General features: G+C 36.7%; 1 protein-coding gene across 25 annotated transcripts in view; it reads right to left on the bottom strand.

Moving 5' to 3' along the window:
* The window catches only part of PLEKHA5 (pleckstrin homology domain containing A5), a 242065-nt gene that overhangs the window by 23512 nt on the left and 197443 nt on the right, over nucleotides 1-21110 (bottom strand). For 14 of the 25 annotated variants that reach the window (XM_072798805.1, XM_072798794.1, XM_072798790.1 and 11 more), the window contains 5 exons: nucleotides 12405-12506; nucleotides 8806-8917; nucleotides 7471-7517; nucleotides 6526-6714; nucleotides 5586-5703 (listed from right to left, as the gene is read on the bottom strand). In XM_072798805.1, coding sequence (XP_072654906.1) covers nucleotides 5586-5703; nucleotides 6526-6714; nucleotides 7471-7517; nucleotides 8806-8917; nucleotides 12405-12506 — 568 coding nt within the window. The remainder of the gene's footprint in view (nucleotides 1-5585; nucleotides 5704-6525; nucleotides 6715-7470; nucleotides 7518-8805; nucleotides 8918-12404; nucleotides 12507-21110) is intronic. The other 11 variants (XM_072798812.1, XM_072798810.1, XM_072798802.1 and 8 more) reach the window with 2 other exon arrangements.

Raw genomic sequence — 21110 nt, forward strand, 5'->3', positions numbered from 1 at the left:
ATACTTTAAATTTAAATCCAATTTGACAATACTCTTCTTTCAAGTGAAGCATTTAGTCTAATTATTTTGTTATAATTACTCATATACTTAGGCTTAGTTCTGTCATCCTATTTTTTGCTTTACATTTCCCCTACTTCCTGTTTTTTCTTTTGGATTCTTGTTCAGTTTGTTTACAGTCTATTTCTTAACTTTATCTTACCCTTAAGCATGCACAATTAACTTTTGAAGTATAAAGTTAATCATGATCATTACCATCCTCTGAAACAATACAAGGACTTTAACACATATGAATACCAACAAATTTCCTCCTGTTTCATATGCTATTGCTATCAAATATTTTAGTTCTCTGCTTTAGACTTTCCATATCTGCCCACTTTCCTTCTCTCTGAAATGTTGTGGAATTCTTTCAAACTACAGGAAGCGGTAAAGTCTCTGGTTGTTGTCTTTACTGTTCCTTCCTAGTTTTACTGAGACAGAATGTGTAACTAAAATGCATAGATCTTAAATGCACAAATGGTGAGGTTTAATAAATGTATTCTTCTCCCTAGCTGCACCTGCATACACCTTTGTAATTATTTCAATCAAGATAAAGACCATCTTCATCACTGAACAAGACTCTCTTCCAGTCAATCCTACCCTACTGCCAAAGGCAACCACTTCTTTGTTGTCTATCACCAATAAGGTTAGTTTGCCTATTCTCAAACTTAATACGAGGGAATCATACACTACCATGTCTCCTTTATGTTTGACTTGTTTCACTTAACGTAATTTTTTTATATTTATAGATGTTGCTAAGAGTAACACATGTACATCTATCAGTAGTGTTTTTTAATTGCTGAGGACTATCCCACTATATGAAGATATCATGATTTATCCACACTCTTGTTTACAGACAGGAGTTGCCCCCAATTTTTGATATTATGAATTAAAACTGCTGTGAAAATCCTTGTGTAAGTTTTTTTGATGTTTCCATTTTTCTTAGGCAAATATATAGAATTCCTAGATATGATAATTGCATATTTAATTTTAATTTTGTAAGAAACTGTCAAACTGTTGTTCTATCCTTTACCACCACCAAAAATGTATGTGAGTTCCAACTGTCCCATGTCCTAACAAACACGTGGTAGTAAGTCTTAATTTTAGCTATTCCGGAAGGTGTGAAGTGTGATTTTATTTGCATCAAAACTGCATTTATGATTGATCAGTTGTAAACTTTTTTTTTTTTTTTTTAAAGATTACATTTATTTATTCATGACACAGAGAGAGAGGCAGAGACACAGGCAGAGGGAGAAGCAGGCTCCATGCACCAGGAGCCGGACGTGGGATTCGATCCCGGGTCTCCAGGATCACGCCCTGGGCCAAAGGCAGGCGCCAAACCGCTGCGCCACCCAGGGATCCCTGTAAACTTTTTCATATGCTCCTATACCTTATTTGTTAAGTTTTAAAGTCTTTTGCCTACTTTTATTGGGTTGTTTGTCTTTATATTGATTTGCAAGAGTTGTTTATACATTCTGAATACAAAGTCTTTGTCAGATACATATACACTGATATTTTCTCCCATTCTAATAAGGCAGAAGTTTTACATTTTGATGAAATCTAATTGGTTTTTACTGAGAGTATGGCCCTCACAGGTTCAAGGTTTACTTGAGGGGGTGTCCTATCAGACTTCTAATTTGTTCAGGTTCTGAGCTTTGTCCTGTCATGAGGCATTTTAGTGTTCCACTTTAACTTACTGGATCCCTCTTGTTATAAACTGAATTATGTCTTTCTAAAATTCTTTTTCTCCCCCCCAGAATTTTAAACATACCTTTTAATTTGGTACTGGGGCTATGAGGTAGGAAGGGTACTAAGACAGAGTCTGGGATTAGAAGAATTAGCAAAATGGGGCTAAGGCAAGCAGTTGGGTCAGGGGAGGCAGTCACCTGCTAGGGAGGGTCAGCCTCAAAGTATCGATCCAACATGGCCTCCATCTGGCCCTCTTCATAGTCCAATGTCTGGAACCATCTGCTGCTCCCCGGATTATGGCTGAAAGCACTGGGCCAGACTTCCCTAGCCATGTTCCTCAGCATGGCAGCCTCCTGTTTCTGTCTTTCTAAAATTCATGTTGAGGTCCTAACCCCTGGCGTGACTCTATTTGGACACAGAGTTTATAAGGAGGTAATTAACCTTAAATGAGGTCATAAAGGTGGGACCCTGATCTGACAGGATTAGTAACCTTATAAAAAGAGACATCAGAGAGCTTACATATGCTTTCTCTTTGCTTGTACTCAGAAAAAGGCCATGTGAGGGTATAGCAAGAGGCAGACATCTGCCAGCCAGGAAGAGAATCCTCATCTGAAACTGAACCCTGCTAGACTTTTATCTTGGACTTCTAGCCTCTAGAACGTAAATATAAATTTTTTTTTAAATTAAATTTATTTATTCAAGAGAGACACACAAAGAGAGGCAGAGACATAGGCAGAGAGAAAAACAGGCTCCTTGTGGGGAGCTCGATGAGGGACTTGATCCCTGGACCTCGACCGAGATCACGCTCTGAGCAGAAGGCAGACACTCAACTGCTTAGCCACCCGGGCGTCCCAAACTTCTGTTGTTTAAGCCACTCAGTCTATGAAATTTTGCTATGGCAGCCCAAGCAAACTAAGGCACGCCCTGCACATAAAGTGAGCATTCTTTTCTTTACTTTTCCTCAACTTGGTGAAGCTTCTCAATAAATTTAGAATGATATCAACCAGCAATTAGAATCACTTTCTATAAGAGAAATGGCCAGGGTATAGTCAGTTCTACTGCCAAAACATTTGTTTGCAATCTAATGTTTCCTGTGTTATTTATAATAATATGATATGGCTAAGACTATGAGACTGTTTAACATATCTGTGTATGAAAAGGTAAAACTAATAAAGACTTTCAGTAAGGAGAAGTAATGATTTTCATGAGAGTAAGAAAGGTGTATAAATATTGGCATGTTTTCAACATGGCAAATTTTTTTTTTAAGGAAAAAACAAGAATACCCTCAAAACCTGAAAATGGAAGACAAAAAATACTGTAATTATGGGAAAAGCTAAGTGTTACACTTAGTGTTTTCAAACTTTATATATATATATATGTATATTTTAAAGATTTTATTTATTTATTCATGAGAGACCCAGAGAGGGGGAGAGAGAGAGAGAGAGAGAGAAAGAGAGAGAGGCAGAGACATAGGTAGGCTCCATGCAGGAAGCCCGACGCGGGACTTGATCCAGGACTCCAGGATCACACCCTGGGCTGAAGGCAGGCGCTAAATTAATGAGCCACCCAGGCGTCCCTCAAACTTCGTGATCCTTTAGCAGATTCTAAAAAAATCAGTCTGGTGGGTAATGATCAATAATTACTTTTCTAAAAAATTACATTTTGCCATATTCACTTTATCTCTTGTAAGTACAGTTGACCTTTAAACAACATAGGAGTTATTGACATTGACCTCTTCATGTAGTTGGAAATCTGCATGTAAGTTTTTTTTTTTGTTAGGTAGACTATACACCCAACATGGGGCTTGAATTCATGACCCCAAGATCAAGAGTCCACAAGCTCTTCAACTGAACTAGCCAGGGGTCCTTGCATATAACTTTTGATCCGTCAAAAAATTAACTACTAATACCCTACTGTTGACCGGTAACTACTAACACATTATTTTGTATGTTATATACTGTATTCTTATGCCGAAGTAAGCTAGACAAAAGAAAATCTTATTAAGAAAACCATATGGAAAATACATTTTAGTGCTATACAGTATTTATTGAAAAAAAATCTGCATTTAAGTGGACCCTCATATTTCAAAACTATGTTGTTCAAATCAACTGTATGTGAATACACACATACCCTCTTTTTGGTGAACCATTTACACATTCTCCTATATAATCACAATATTACTTACTGTTGATCTCTAGAACATATTTACATTTCCCTAACTGTCCCAAGAATATCTTTAGAAAAAATTGTACTCATTAAAAAAAAAAAATCTCTTCACCCAATGTAGGGCTTGAACTCATGACCCACAGATCAAGAGCCACATGCTCCACTAATTGAGCCAATCAGATGCTCCTAGAGATTTTTTAAAAATCAAAATCCAAACAAGGTTGAAGCACTGTACTATATCTGGTCTTTTCTAGCTTTCCAATCTTTTTTTTTTTAAGATTTTATTTATTTATTCATGAGAGACACACAGAGAGAGGCAGAGACACAGGCAGAAGGAGAAGCAGGCTCCATGCAAGGAGCCCAAAGTGGGACTCGATCCCAGGACTCCAGGATCACGCCCTGGGCCGAAGGCAGGTGCTAAACCGCTGAGCCACGTGGGCTGCCCCTATCTTTCCTATCTTGAATAGGGCGCCACCTGTTCTTTTTCTTTACAACTCTGAAGAATGATCAGTATTTAAAAAAGTATCAGAGGTGCCTGCCTGGCTCATTCGGAAGAGTCAACAAGTCTTTTTTAATTTTTTTAAGGATTTATTTATTTATTCATGACAGACACAGAGAGAGATAATCAGAGATACAGGCAGAGGGAGAAGCAGGCTCCCTGCAGAGAGCCCGATGTTGGGACTGGATCCCAGTATCTGGGATCACGCCCTGAGCCAAGGCAGATGCTCAACACTGAGCCACCCATGCATCCTAAGTCTGTAAGTCTTGATCTTGGGGTTGAACTCATCCCCCCCACGTTGGGTGTAGAGACCACAAAATAAATAAATAAATAAACTTAAGAAAAAAGAAATAAATTAAGGAGTTTCTGTTAAAAAATAAAATAAAAAAAGTCAGAGTACACCCAGTAAGAGTATTATTTCATGGGATCTGTTAATTTACTTATTTGGTTGAGCAAACTCTACACCCATCGTGGGACTCCAACTCATGACCTCAAGATCAAGAGTCATTTGCTCTCCGAATGAGCCAGCTGGGGAGCCTCTCAACTCTTAATCTTTCGTGTACAATTCTGAAACTGAAGAAAGCCTAAACCTCCCTACCCCAAAATTTCAGGAAATGGAAAACTTTCCAAAGTTTGGCACACACTTATTTCTCAGTAAAACTTACCGTGGACTGATACGAAGCTTTTTAGTCTTTATCCCACTTAGGATGAATATTCCAGAAATACTAATTAATTTCAAAAGGGGAGGTGCGGGATCCCTGGGTAGCGCAGTGGTTTGGCGCCTGCCTTTGGCCCAGGGCGCGATCCTGGAGACCCGGGATCGAATCCCACATCGGGCTCCTGGTGCATGGAGCCTGCTTCTCCCTCTGCCTGTGTCTCTGCCTCTCTCTCTCTCTCTGTGACTATCATAAATAAATTAAAACAAAAAACAAAAAAAACAAAAAAAAAAACAAGAAAAACAAACAAAAAAACAAAAGGGGAGGTGCCCTCATGCCTAGTCAAGATGACATATAATGTGTGCTTTATGTTATGTTATTTTCCTAATACTTGAAACTTCTAAGTTTAGAAGCTCATTGGATTCCAAAGATTTCAGAACAGGAATTTAGATCTGTATATGTACTGGGCCAAAATGTAAATTGAGTTTATTGCTAATATGTCTGAAAAACATAGGAGATATAACATCCCAAATGCTGACCTTTAACGGAAGTTTCTATTTCTGAAACAGGTTCTGATTTTTCTTCTCCATTAGATTCATCAACTTCTGCCACTGTTGTTAACTCTGGTTCACTCTTGTAGAGTCTATAATCTGGACCCTTGAAAGGAAGATGTGCATTTAAAAAAAAAATTGCTACAAGTTTCTTTTAAAATGTTTGCCTCTAAAGACTCAGATCAAAACCTGAAAATTAAAAGCCTCAGTCAGCTATCTTGCATATAGGTACAACTGATATATATGTTACAACTAAAGTAGGAAAAAAATATCTGAAATACTTTTAATCTGTAAAAGTTTTGGTTTTCAAATTAAGAATATTCCTCTTAGGGACAAAGTCATCAGAACATTTTTTATTACAGTAAAACTGAGGCCTGAAAATAATTATTTTAATTCAATTAGTTCTATTCCTTATCCCCTTAATTATCTTTTAGTTTATCACATTTTACACTTATTTGTTTTAATCCCAAACCTCTTATTTCCAGCTTCCATGGGTAACGTCGATCCTTGGCCATGTTCATATTCTCTAATAGTTCCTAGAGGGAACTGCCCATATCCCAACCCTTTTATTATCCCTAGTAGCAATATTTTTCGTTCTCCCTTCTGTCTGATCCAAGGATATTTTGTCTCTAATATCCTGAAATGGTATATATAAACATATGACTTCTCAGGCCAATGCAAAGTAATCACTTTACAAAAACATTTATCAAAAATATGAAATTATGAAGTATTAAAACTGTAAAAAATATTAAAAAATGAGAATGGTAAAACCGAAACAAGAAAAAACACAAATAGTAACATTATATATAAACAAACAAACAGAAAAACATTGGCTAAAAAGTGGGGTTATGATAAATAAAAAGTAAACTTTCAAAAATGAGGGAGCAGGTACAGGATTGATTATTCTGTGGCTACTGAAGCCACTTACACAGTGAGATCCATTTCTTGGGTATCCTTGAACTTGATGAATCTTCTTTTCTTCAGGCAGATGGACTGGGCCCCTGCTATAACAGAGCAAGGAGCTGCTATCACTGGGCAGAGGGGGGATAATGGGAGGCTGCTCTGTAAAGTCATAGGACCGAGGAAGTGGAGGACGAGGTGGGGCTACTTCCTCTTCCTAAAGATTGTAGAATAGTCACCTTATTTAGATAAGCATACTGAGTTAAGTATATCGAAATTCTTTGCAATGGTAAGTTAACTTAAATTCATTTTAATATAATTAAAGGGACACTGCCAAGCCAAAAGTCTCATATTGAAAAGTAAAATAAAAAATGTTTATGATAGCCAGTAATTCGGTCTTGATACGGTTTTATCTAATTTTTAGGTTAGCTTTCAGTTAAAGCTCAACATCAAAACACATGTATGAAACTACCATATTTCACTTTGAAAATGAAGAAAATCATTTAAATATCTTACTGCTTATTTTTTTTTTGCAATTTTTCTTTTTGACTGGTTTTAATACAAAATTCAAGACCACAGATGCTTTCAATTAGGTTGACAGTATCTCTTTGTAGTTGTAATTTCTTTAATGGTATGCATGACACATGGCTAACTTATCTATCAATCATCCTACAAATTTTACCAAGAATAAGAAACAATGATAAATATTCAAATTACTTATATCAGAAAAAGTATGACAATGTTAAAGTTCTAACATAGATGAAAAGTAGTGATTTAATTTTTTTTTGCATTAAGGGAAGAAAAATCACATCTGTTAGAAGTATCAAATTACTCAATCAGTGAAATTTCAAGATTAAAAAACAATCTTAAAAAAAAACAATCTTAAGTATATTTGTTATGAAAAGAAGACACTTAAATTCTAATTCATGTTTTACACATTTAAAAAATTTAGATATAAACAATCCAAACTTACCTCATTTTTGTACTTAACAGTTGAGAAAGGCTTTGACCCTGCCATACCTATTAAAAAAAATAAAAAAACATAACTATTTATACTAAACATATTCTTTAAATCTACATAAAAAAGGAACAATTTCATTTCACTTATTTTTAAAGAGTTTATTTTCAAGTAATCTTTACACGCAAAGTGGGGCTTGAATTTACAACCTCAAGATTAAGAGTTGCACGCTCTACTGACTGTGCCAGACAGGCATCCCTATTTCATTTATTTTAAATGAGGCCTTCATTTTCTAATCCCTTGTTTATTAATATTTGCAGAATTTGAAACCAATTACATTTAAAAATACAAATTAAGATATCTAGTTTAAATAAGAGTAAAGGGAAATGGGTTTTCTGAAGCAGTAATAATGTAAATGTAATTTTTTTCTTTTTTTTTGTAAATGTAATTCAGTATAATTTTTTAGGAGGGTAATTTAGCTGTGCCTATCAAAATGGAAGATGTGTACTCATTTCCTACTTCTTGTAATCCACAGATACTAGCATGTGTGTTTAGTTATATACACAATAACACACACACATACACACACACACACGGAGTAATATATACAATTATATATAGCATGGCTTATGACAGGAAAAAAACAAACAAACCCCAAACCTGGAAACAACCTCCATGTCCAACAACACAGACAGAGATACATTATAGTTCACCTATACAATGGATTCTTACACAGTTATTATTGCATTGTACTGTTAAGGAGAAAAAAACCAAATTGTTGAAAAATAAGTGTACATTGATTCCACTTTTTGTGGGGAAAAATTCATAAAAGCAAAATAATATATATGTGTATAATTATACACAAAAAAACAGCAATTTATTTTTGTTGTGGGTGAGGCTGGCAGAACTTGTGCTTCTTACTTTATAGAGTTAGGTACTGATTCAATGTCACAAAAGTGCCTGTTCTGATGTCAAAATTCCACTAATATAACAAAAGAAAGCCAATTTATAGGTCATTCAATTAACTAATTAATCAAAAAGTCTATTTATTTATTGCAAAGTAATCTCTATGCCCAATGTGGGGCTCAAACTCATGACCCCGAGATCAAGAGTTGCATCCTCTTCTGCCTGAGCCAGCCAGGCGCCCTGTGTCATTCCAGTTAGATGTAGTATTACGGTCAATTACCACAGAAAAGCTAATTTACCTGTTTCTTACTTCTCTACTTTTTTTTAAAGATTTTATTTATTTGACAGAACAACTAGGTGGTGCGGCAGGCAGAGGGAGAGGGAGAAGCAGGCTCCCTGCTAAGTAGAGAGCCCAACTGAGCCACCCAGGTGCTCCTAATTTACCTGTTTCTGTAGTGCCTCTTTGCTGTTTGTGTTTACTCAGTCCTTCCATGACATCTTGAATTCTCCAAAGCTCTTTCTGAATCTGTGCACGCTGAATTCCTGCTGATTCAGTCTATCAGTAAAAAGAGCCCACATACAGAAAAAAAAATAAAGCTGTAAATTCCACTAATTATATATTTTAAAAAATGAGAATTGCAGTGGATTAAGTTTTGAGAATATTTAATATGATCTATGTGACTCTCCCGTTTTTGCAACTTCTCTGGCCTTCGATAAAGCAGAGAAAGAAAAAAATTCAATTTTCAGACTTAAGGGCACTATTTCACATCTCTTCAATAAATTTTGCCCTGCATTAGTGCTCACCACAAGGGACTAAAAAATTGGAACACAAAACCAAAAAGAAAACAGAACAAAATAAACACTCACAAAACTAAAAAAAAAAAAACTTTAAGGGAGTAGAAAAAAAATGGGAGGTATACTAATTTCTTAAGTTCTGGAAAATAAGATCATATTGGTTTTCAGTAAGATTCTAATAGAACTCTATGACTCTTATTGATACTTTGGATAACAAGAAATACCATTTTTTAGAATGTAAATTTATTATTTTTTAAAGGGCAATGAAGTACAAAATTGTCACAGTAACCAAAAATTTTTTTTCCACTGAGTATCAGTTTTAGATATTAAAAATAGTCAATACAGCTAAAAAGCCCTCCAAAGGGTGAAAGTATTCTTTCGAAGTTTATAAACATAAAGACTATGTACTATGCTGCTTCAAAAAGGCACTACAGAACCTTAGTTATCCAGTTTTCCAAGCCACAGCGTTGGAAGTATCAACGTAAAAGAAAGTAGTATTCACACAAGACCCAAAAACAATGACAACCCATAGATGTGAATACTGATAGACTTCTAGGGAGTGAATTTCAATTATAGAAATCAGATATGTGTACATGTTCCATATAGAATATATAGTATCTTTTTTAACAATTAAAAAAATACATAGTTTTACCTATCTGAAAGGTGTACAATGAAAATCTTATTTTTGTATTACTTTGCATTTCTCTGATTACTGGAGACTTTGAACAATATTCAAACATTTATTAGTGATCTGAATTTACTTTCTATAGATTAACTAGTCACATTCTCTGTCCATTCTTCTAATGTATCACTTCTCCAAATCAGAAAAAAATTTCTTATAGCTCTAAATAGAAACTCTTGTTGAATTTTAGTGGTCTACAATACTTCTTCCCCAGTATGAAGTCGTCATCATCTTCTTCTTTTTCTTTTTTCTTTTTTTTTTTTAAGATTTTATTTATTTGAGAGAATGAAAACACACAGTGTGTGTGGGGGGGAAAGTCAGAGGGACACGGAGAAGCAGACTACCCACTGAACAGGGAACCTGACTTAGGGCTCGATCCCAGGACCCTGAGACATTGACCTGAGCCAAAGGCAGACGCTTAACCAACTGAGCCACCCAGGCACCCCCCCCATGCTATCTTTTAAATTTATGTTGCCTTCATTGTTTGTTTATTATTATTTTTAAAGTAAGCTCTATGCTGAATGTGGGGCCTGAATTCACAATCTCAAGACCAAGAGTCACCTGCTTTACCGGCTGAGCTAGCCAGGTGCCCCATTTACTTATTTATTTAATAAATACTTATACAGTATGTTTTATATGCCTGATACTATTCTAAGTGCTTCAAAAAATCAACATATTTAGTCATTATAATAATCAATATATACAGTCAATATATAAATAATAGAGGTAGGCACTATTATTTTTATTTTACTTCAGTTGTGAAAACTGGAGTGCAGAGCTATTATGTAACTGGTCTATGTGCAATGCTTTTTTTTTTTTTTAAGATTTTATTTATTTATTCATGAGAAACACAGAGAGGAGGGAGAGAGAGAGAGAGAGAGAGAGAGAGAGAGAGAGAGGCAGAGACACAGGCAGAGGGAGATCCATGCAGGAAGCCCAATGTGGGACTCAATTCTGGGTCCCCAGGATCACCGCCTGGGCTGAAGGCGGCACTAAGCCGCTGAGCCACCCAGGCTACCCATATGTGCAATGTCATATCTCTTAGTATGTGCCTTCTAGTTCTTTAATTTTTCAAAATAGTAACTACTGTGGCCTCCATTATACCTTTTTTTTCTTTTCATAAATTTATTTTTTATTGGTGTTCAATTTGCCAACATATAGAATAACACCCAGTGCTCATCCTGTCAAGTGTCCATTATACCTTTAAGATATTAGAACCATTTTGTTAATTTTTTCAAAGAATTTTTTTCAAAGAATTTTCATTGAGAGAATATTAAATCGGGCCATCCATGAATGGTATACCATATCCATGTCTCTATTTATTCAAGTCTTTATCCTATAATACATAATGTTTTCACGATGAACATTTTTTGTTAAGTTAAATCAGGTAAAGTTTGGCTTGAAAGCTAAAAATGAATTTTCACATGTTTCAGGGGTTATAAAAACACTAAAACTGCCCAAGGTTACATATATCTACAACACCTAAAACAGTCTAGGATCTGATCTTTTACAGGAAAAGTCTGTTGAACACTGTGTTCTTTCTTAGATATTTAAGTTTTTTTTTCCTACTATAGTTAGTATTAACTCCACTGTTCAAAATAAATGTTACAACCACATGTAGTTACTTAAATTTAGATAACTAAAATGAAATACAATAAAAAATTCAGTTTCTCAGTGACACTGGTAACATTGCAAGTGTCCAACAATGGCAGGTGGCTAGTGGCTACTATACTGGACAACACCAATAGAAGAGAGTTGGTTTTCTTCAGGTCAACCTTATTAACTTTTATTCTTTGTATTGACTTGTCTGTTGAGTCCACAGGGTTTCCAATGCAGATGACCAAAGTTATATAAGGAAGGTCACAAGCATGAAGTGACTTTTATTATCTCCCTTTGTCAGAGCAACACTTATTATTGTTTCTATTTTACAAACAAGAAAATTAACACTTGGAACTTGATTCCAGATCTGACTGTTTATAAAACTGGATTCTTTACCCAATAGGGGAAGATACAACTAAGGACTGCTGTATCTCTTCCCTTATTCGATAACATAGCAAAAGTCAATAGGCTAAAATAGTTTGATATAAGAGGCATTTATATAGAATGGATTAGAATACATTTTTATTTTTTTATTTTTAAGTAATCTTTATACCCAATATGGGGCTTGAATTCACAACCCCAAGACCAAGAGCTGCACACTGTACTGACTACGGTAGCCAGGTGCTCTGGATCAGGATAAATTTTATAAAAAGATAAATTATCCTTTATTTGAATTATCCATTTAATTCAACACTTCAATACTAACTTCAGTATAGTTAGCTAGGAGCCCAAAACATGAAAGGTATCATACCATGTGCCCAATAGAATAAAGAACACTTTTAAACAATGAGAGATGGGCTACTTTGTGGGATAGTAGGATTCCTATCATTGGAAGTATTTAACCCAGGTCTTAAGTGGCTAGTAATGTAAAAACTATTAAGGGTATGCACAAATCAACAAGGTGGGTTGTACAGTATCAGTCAAAGCCAGTTGAGACAATGCAAAAAAAAAACATTCATTTCTGTACCTGAACTTCACCAAGGCGGTCTAGCTGTTCTTGCATCTGGTTCCTGGTAACAGTTACATCATATTCTAACTTATCATATTCTCTCCATGCTCGTTCCAGTTCCTAAAATCAAAGAGTGTTAATTACTTTAATGGGGAAAATGTGCCTTTACATTGTTATTACTGTAATGACAAACTTTTTAGGTTTTAGAAAATTGTGTATTTTATATTGGGCAAAATAAAAACTTTTGTAATTTATTTTTCATTTTCTTTACTGTATAAAGCATTTTCTTATCTGTCATGATTAAAATTTCTCCATAAATAAAAAAACACTAAATAGGTTGTGTTTTAGCATGTTGGATTTTCAGAAACACCAGAAGCCTGACATATCTCTACTTGGAATTTACAGTAATGTAATAAACCTAATTCAGCTAAACAAGTCGGTGAAACCCTGCTCATAAAGACTCAATATAGATGCTATTTTTCTCCTTTGGAAAAAAATCACCCCCTCACCCTAAAATCACAGAGGAAATTTTCACATTGGTCTTTAACCACCTGCCATCTATTGAATATGGAATGATTCTATATATGGTCAAAAATACCATCTCACTGTTTCAGGATACTATCTACGGTAGTGTAGGTACTCTTATATGGGTTGTAATTACTCTTCATACATTTCAGAGTTCTATGAAGTCAACAAATTGATAAAGTAAGGCACGGACTCTGATTAGTTTTATCACTAGTATCTAGTGTGGTACTAAACAGGTAGCATAAACAACAAATACTGAACACTGTTGTAAAATGAATTAGTAACTCTTGTCTAAGAACCTTCCATGACCAACGATTTCATGCCCTGAACTGTGATGAATGAAGCCTGCCCTGGGAAATGTCAGTTTAACAGCAATAGTCTTGGGATAAGGAAAGAGGGAACTGAGAATGGAGGAAAATTACTTTAAGTAATTAATATTACTTAAAATAATCTAAACATTTTTTTAAATTGAAGAGTAGTTGATACAATGTTACATAATAATCTTAACAGTTTGGTCCTAAGGGTTGTCCTTTTATTTTTTTTTATTTTTAAAGATTTTATTTATTTATTCATGAGAGACACAGAGAGAGAGAGAGAGAGAGAGAGGCAGAGACACAGGCAGAGGGCAAAGCAGGCTCCATGCAGGGAGCCCGATTTGGGACTCGATCCCTGGTCTCCAAGATCACACCCTGGGCTGAAGTCAGCACTAAACCGCTGAGCCACCCGGGCTGTCCTTTTTTTTTTTTTTTTTAAGATTTATTTATTTATTTATTCATGAGAAAGAGAGAGAGAAAAGAGAGAGAGAGAGGCAGAGACAGACACAGGCAAAGGGAGAAGCAGGCTCCATGCAGGAAGCCGACGTGGGACTCAATCCCGGGACTCCAGGATCACACCCTGGGCCAAAGGCAAGTGCAAAACCGCTGAGCCACCCAGGGATCCCCCACCACTGGAGATTTTTTATCATCTCTATATTATATAGGTAATTGAGGGGGTCTACTTAACTGATTTCACAATGAATAAAATTTTTAAAAGGTAGAAGTGAAAAAGGACTAAAGATTTTTATCTCATCAATGTTGTGTAAATATTAGTCTTCTTACTTGGCTTCAGGAAACTATTTTTACCTGAATAAATAAGGTTGGTTGGTTGGTTGGTTGGTTGGTTGGTTGGTTGGTTATTTATTTATTTATTATCTCCAGACCAAATGGCAGCCCAGCAATTAAGTAGGATGGCATTGCCAGTCTAACACCTAGCCTCTTGTGTAGAAAAGCCAGGTTTAGGGTGGGTCTAAAGGCTATAGAGGCATCCAAATGTAAGAACATTTTAGGAAGGTAAGAATCCTTGTCTTTCTTATCCTAAAAGTATAGAAACATACTTTCCAGAGTCAGAGACTGAGGGCTAGAAATTATTTTAAAGGCAAAGAAACACAATATACTTTCTTTCTTTTTTTTTTTTTAAGATTTTATTTATTTATTCATGAGAGACAGAGAGAGAGAGAGAGAGAGAGAGAGAGAGAGAGAAAGGCAGGCAGAGGGAGAAGCAGGCTCCATGCAAGGAGCCCGATGTGGGACTCGATCCCGGGTCTCCAGGATCACACCCTGGGCTTCAGGTGGCACTAAACCGCTGCGGCACTGGGGCTGCCCCACAATATACTTTCAAGTTTTCTAGCCTGCAAAGTCCTGCCACTGCACGGTAACATTTGGCCTGAGTCCCATAATCCTACTGAGCTTACCTGTTTCTGCCTTTACTTCTGGGCTCCTCAAACATGATTATGGGTGGGCAGAACACAAATCAACAGAGGACACCAAGAAAAGGGACAGCACTGGCATAACATCAGTTTCTCCCAATACCTGGCTGAGCATTTCTTTTTTTTTTTTTTAATTTCTTATTTAAATTCAATTTGCCAACATATAGTATAACATCCAGTGCTTATCCCATCACGTGCTCTCCTCACCTCATCAGTGCCCATCACCCAGTTACCCCATCCCTCCAACCTCCTCTCCCTGGCTGAGCATTTCATTAAAGAATTCATGGATCACACAAGCACCATGTTGAAAATCTTTAAATACAGCCTTACTGTTTTTTTTGTCAAGAAGATAATATACAGGTACAATAAGGCAGTAAAAGGGGTAATGACTTTTAAACATACAATTATTGTAAAGTCACAGGTATTAAGTCAGGAAATAGTGTTTTTGATAAAAAATGTGGAGAGTTTCATGTTATATACAGTTAGGAGAATAAATGAAATCTTGCAATCTACAACCACATGGATGACTCTCACAATGTTGAAAGAAGCCAGAGTATATGCTACATGATTAACCTTTTATAAAGTTCAAAAATAAGCAAAAAGCTAACATATAGTTGAAAAATTAGGTAGTAGTGTTCTAGGGAAACAGTCACCGGAAGGGGAGTTTCTGGCATGCTAGTAAAAATTCAATGTCTTGATATGGCTGTCAATCACATCTGTGCACTTAAATTGTGCACTTTTCTGAGAATATGTTATACTTTAACAAAGGTAAAAAAAAAAAAAAGTATGTGCATGTTTAAGATTGTTATAGGGATGGCAGAAAACTTCAAAAATTTGACTTAGTCTAACTTTAGGATGTGGAACAAGTAAAATGAGGATTTTAATACCTAACAATGGAGCCAGAATGAACACAGATTATGATCTTTATTAAGAAAGTATTAGGACTAATGATTCATCTCCAAGTTTTTTTTCCCCATCTCCCAAGTTTTTAATGTAATAAGACCTTTCCTTTCCTTCCCCCCTCCCTTTTTTAAAAAAGATTTTATTTTTAAGTAATTTTTATACACCCAACGGTGGGGCTCGGATTTATTATCCCGAGGTCAAGAGCTGGATGTTCTAATGACTGAGCCAGCCAGGTACTCCTCCTTTTCTCATCCAATATCAATGGCAATTTACAACCAAATCCACCCATGGGGACAGCAACACAATGTGCTACATACTTATAAATGTGTAATCTTTATTTATAATCTTTAACTTGTATCTGTAGTTTCTAATATCTTTGAAATAAAACTATTTTCCATTTCAAAGTGGTTATTGTTTATTATGCAAGTTTAAATAAATCTGCACAATTATAAATGTAGAAAAACTAGAATACAGGGAAAGAAAAAGAAAATATACCTATTATTGTAATACGCTTTTGTTAGCATTTTTGTGGATTTTCTTTTAATCTTTCTCAGGCATACACAATGGAAATTTCCAAATATACACAAAAGCCAAGACCCACTCCGAATTCAACAGTGCAGATATGTGGCCAGTCTGTTTTCATCTACAGTACTCATACTCTATCTTTGCGGGATTATTTTAAGGCAAACACAAAGCATCATATCATTTCATAAGTACTTCAGTATGTATTTCTTATTTATTTATTAAATTTCAAAATTTTTATTTATTTATTTGAGAGAGAGAGGCTGAGAGAGAATATAAGCCAGGGGGAGAAACAGAGGGAGAGAGAAGCAGACTCCCCACTGAGCAGAGAGCCTGAGGTGGGGTTTGACCCCAGGACCCTGAGATCATGACCTGAGCTGAAGGCAAGATGCTTAACAGACTAAGCCACCTAGGCACCCCTTTTATTTTATTTTATTTTTTAAAGATTTTATTTATTTACTTGGGAGAGAGAGAGTACCAGCAGGGGGTGAAGGGGAGAGGGGCAGAAGGGCAGAGAGAGAGAGAGAGAGAGAGACAGGGAGGGAGAAGTAAGCAGACCCCTTCTTGAGCAGGAAGCCAAACATGAGGCTTGATCCCAGGATCCCAGGATCATGGTAGAGGCTTAACCAATGGAGCCACTCAGGCGCCCCTTAGAATGTATTTCTAAGGAAAACAAAATGAAAAAATAACATGGAAATTCTTGCTTTAAAAATCCTTAACATATACCTCTTAAAAATAATTCTTTTTAAGGATTCTATTTGTTTATTTGAGAGAGTGTGTGAACGCACAAGCAGTGAGAGAGATAGAGGGAAAGAAACAAGTAGATTCCCCAGTGAGCTGGGAGCCCAATGTGGGTGGGGCTTAATCCCAGAACCTCAGATCATGATCTGAGCCGAAGTCAGACACTTAACTGACTGAGCCATCCAGGTGCCCTCTCCTTAAGATTTTTTAAAAGAAAATTACAACAATTTCCCTGATCCTCTTCTCTATTCCCTTGCTACTCATATGGGAATGAGATTGGGTCACTTGCTCTTCAGAATTTCTCCTATTCTACATTTTGCTAGTTGAATTCCTGTGGTATTCCTTACATGCTCTTCTGTTTCCCTTTATTTCCTACAAATTCGCAGTTACATACTGAAGCTTGTTGAGATTCAGATTTGACTTTTTGGTAAAAATACCTCACAACTACCGTTGGGTGCTTTCTACTGCAGCACATCAGGAGGCATATCCCATCTGATTATCTCTTTTTTGGGGGGTGGGGATGTTGTATTGTAATTATAAAATAACCAGGTGTTTTGGGGATCCCTGGGTGGTGCAGCGGTTTGGCGCCTGCCTTTGGCCCAGGGCGCGATCCTGGAGACCCGGGATCGAATCCCACATCGGGCTCCCGGTGCATTGAGCCTGCTTCTCCCTCTGCCTATGTCTCTGCCTCTCTCTCTCTCTGTGTGACTATCATAAATAAATAAAAATTAAAAAAAAATAAAAAAAAGTTATCTTGAGGGTGCCTGGGTTTAGATGGTTAGGAGTCTACCTTTAGCTCAGGTCTCAGGATCCTGGGATAGAGCTCTGTGTCAGGCTTCCTCCTCAGCGGGTGTTTGCTTCTCCCTCTCCCTCTGCTTCTCCCCTGCTGCCTATGCTGTCTCTCAAATAAATAAAAATCTTAAAAAAAAATTATCTTGGGGCACCTGGGTGGCCCAGTTGGTTGAGCGTCTGACTTTTGGTTTTAGCTCAGGTCATGATTTCATGGGTCATTAGATCTAGCCTTGTGCAGGCTCCGCACTCAGTGGGGAGTCTGGTTGAAGATTCTCTCCCTCTATCTCTCCCTCCACTCATGCATGTGCTCACTCTAATAAAGAAATAAACCTTTAAAAAATAAAAATCTTTCAAAAAAAAAATCTTTCAAAACAGATTCCATGCCAATTCATGGATTTTGATGAACTACTATAAAAAATAACACTTTACTATAGCCATGTTTCTCAGAAACTCTTTATTACACTGAGAATGAATGAATATATGAAGATATTTAATGTGCAAGCTTCTCCCCAAGGCAGTTAAGTTCTGCTTCTGTGTCCCTGTAAGTTTATAATCCTAAACTCTAGTATATCCCCTGGAGTCTAAAATCTGTTTACTTACGGTTCTCTTAGCCAGAATCCAACTAAGAACACAAACCAGTTTAATGGGGGTCTATATACATCCTGCTTATTCACTGTAATCCTGGGTAATCTCTCTCAGTTTTCCATTTTTAACCACTGCAATAATAGTACCCATGCCAAGGCGTTATGAGGATTATTATGCACGTAAAGTACTTAGAATCTAGCACCCAATAACTGCTCCAAGAAATATTCCTGATTACTCTTATTTTTTTTTCCTTTTTTATTTTTTAAATTTTATTTATGATAGTCACACACAGAGAGAGAGAGAGAGAGAGAGAGAGAGGCAGAGACACAGGCAGAAGGAGAAGCAGGCTCCATGCACCAGGAGCCTGATGTGGGATTCGATCCTGGGTCTCCAGGATCGTGCCCTGGGCCAAAGGCAGGCGCCAAACCGCTGCGCCACCCAGGGATCCCCCTGATTACTCTTATTACTTCATATATTGGTATTATGTTACAGTGGATAAATGCAAAGCACTAGTACATGATTCAAGATGAATGGGAGGCCTTTACATCTGCTCTGTAATGTCTGAAATTCCAGTTTTGGATTTTTGAGTAAGATAATTTAAATTTGATTCCAAAGTTCCAGAAAATACAGGTTATGTGACTACATAAATAGTGAAATGGAGTAGAAAGTAGAAAAGCTTTGGAATTAAAAAGTCCTTGGATTTGGTGTTGATTCTGTTCCTTATTAATTATGATTCCTGGAATCGTCTCCTAAATAAGCCATCTTAACCCAGTTCCTCATCTTGGGCTTTGCTTTCAGAAAAGACCCCAAACTAAGACAGTGACACACTGAAAAATTTTAAGCATAACTGATTATTATTACAACCTTTCTCACTAATCAGGCTTAGGTAAGAAGAAGTAGAAGCAAAGTGAGATCACAGAGGCATTATGTGCTTAAAGTATGTAAGTTTGTTGGATGGGGCTAATAGAGGGAAGACAGAATACCAAAATAAAGAAAACAAAATGGGGAGACTGTTTTACATGTCTGCTTTGTGTTAATCCCAGTTTTATGTACCTAAATGAACAACCAGGTGAGGAGAAGATATTCTCAGAATCAAAGCTTTGATCAATAGAACCATTAATGTTAAACCTCTTGTATCTTTTATACTTCATGACTTGGATTTGAACCAATGACCTCAATCAACTGTGAAAGAATCCAGAGGAATCCTCTGGGATTCTGCCAGAAAAAAGGTAATTCAATTTTAAATCTAATCAACATCCACTGAGTGTCAGCCATATGCTGTTAAGCATCATTTGTAGCCTTGAGCTACAAATATGAACAAGTTTACAATGGCAAAAGTTATATTCTATGTAGTAAGACATGTCTCAGAAGAATGAATTGAGGATTATAATGACCACTGAATAACATTGAAGCCAAAGAAAAAGAAAACTGGAAAGTGATCGTATGGGTAACAGCCAGAAAATGGGACATTTAAACAATTAATTCCTACTAAAACATTTTTTAAAAAAGATTTTATTTATTTATTTGACATACAGAGAGTGAACATGCATGCACAAGCAGGGGGAGCAGCAGAGGGAGAGGGAGAAGCAGGCTCCTCACTTAGGGAGCCTGATGTAGGGCTAGATCCCAGGACCCTGGGATCATGACCTGAGCCAAAGTCAGACACTTAACTGACAGAGCCACTCAGGCACCCCCTACTGAAACATTTTTAAACCTACTGATCAAATTTAAGTTACTAAACTCATTTGGTAAGAGAAAAAATAACAGTTCAATTGAACATTGTATATCCTCAGAATCTTCTAAAACAGATACCAAATCATAAAATGGCTCCCAACTACATTTTTTTTATTTTTATTTTTATTTTTTTAAAGATTTATTTATTTATTCATGACAGACATAGAGAAAGAGAGAGAGGCAGAGACGCAGGCAGAGGGAGAAGCAGGCTCCATGCCGGGAGCTTGACGTGGGACTCGATCCCAGGACTCCAGAATCGCGCCCTGGGCCAAAGGCAGGTGCCAAACTGCTGCGCCACCCAAGGATTCCGCTACATTTTTTTTAAATAAAGATTTTATTTATTTATTCGTGAGGGGCAGAGACACAGGCAGAGGGAGAAGCAGGCTCCATGTGCAAGGAGCCGGACATGGGACTCGATCCCTGGTCTCCAGGATCACACCCTGGGCTGAAGGCGGGCGCTAAACTGCTGAGCCATGAGCCACCCAGGGTGCCCCAACTACATTTTGATTTGACGCAGGCTGCCATAGGGATACTGAGTTTTTCATTAGCTTGGCATTGACAGTTTAGCCCCATTTCCCCTTTCTAATGTCATATTCCTAATCCTCTATTCCAGACAGTTACTTTTATTTCTTATTTCTCCAAACACGTCTCCCACATTCTCATCTCTGTGTTGTGGTTCAAGGCATTTTGTCACTCTTTACTGCCCCTTTGTATCCAAATCCTACATCCCATTGGTTAACTAAGTGACTACTTCTTTGTAGACATTGCAGGTGCTTTTATTTCCTTTGTGACTCTATTATGAAAACCTATGTAGATTAAAATCTTCAGGATTAAGCTTGCAAGACCTGGGTTTGAATTCTAGGCATAGCATTCATTAGCTTTTAACACTGGGTAAGTCATTTGGTTCAGTCATCAAATTTTTTTTAAAAAGCAGGCACCACACTGAGCATGGAGCCCAACACGGCTCTTAAACTCACGACCCTGAGATCAAGACCTGAACTGAGATCAAGAGTCAGATACTTAAAAGACTGAGTTACCCTAGTGCCCCTCAATCATCAAATTTTTAATGCACATCCCACTGGGGTACATTGAGCTGGAGCTAAAAGTACAAAGATGAACAAGACAGAGTTCTGATTTCAAGGAGATCACAACTAAAAGGATATTAAATTCTTTAAAAA

This window comes from Canis lupus, chromosome 25 (assembly GCF_048164855.1).
Source record: "Canis lupus baileyi chromosome 25, mCanLup2.hap1, whole genome shotgun sequence".
Taxonomy (NCBI): Eukaryota; Metazoa; Chordata; class Mammalia; order Carnivora; family Canidae; genus Canis; species Canis lupus.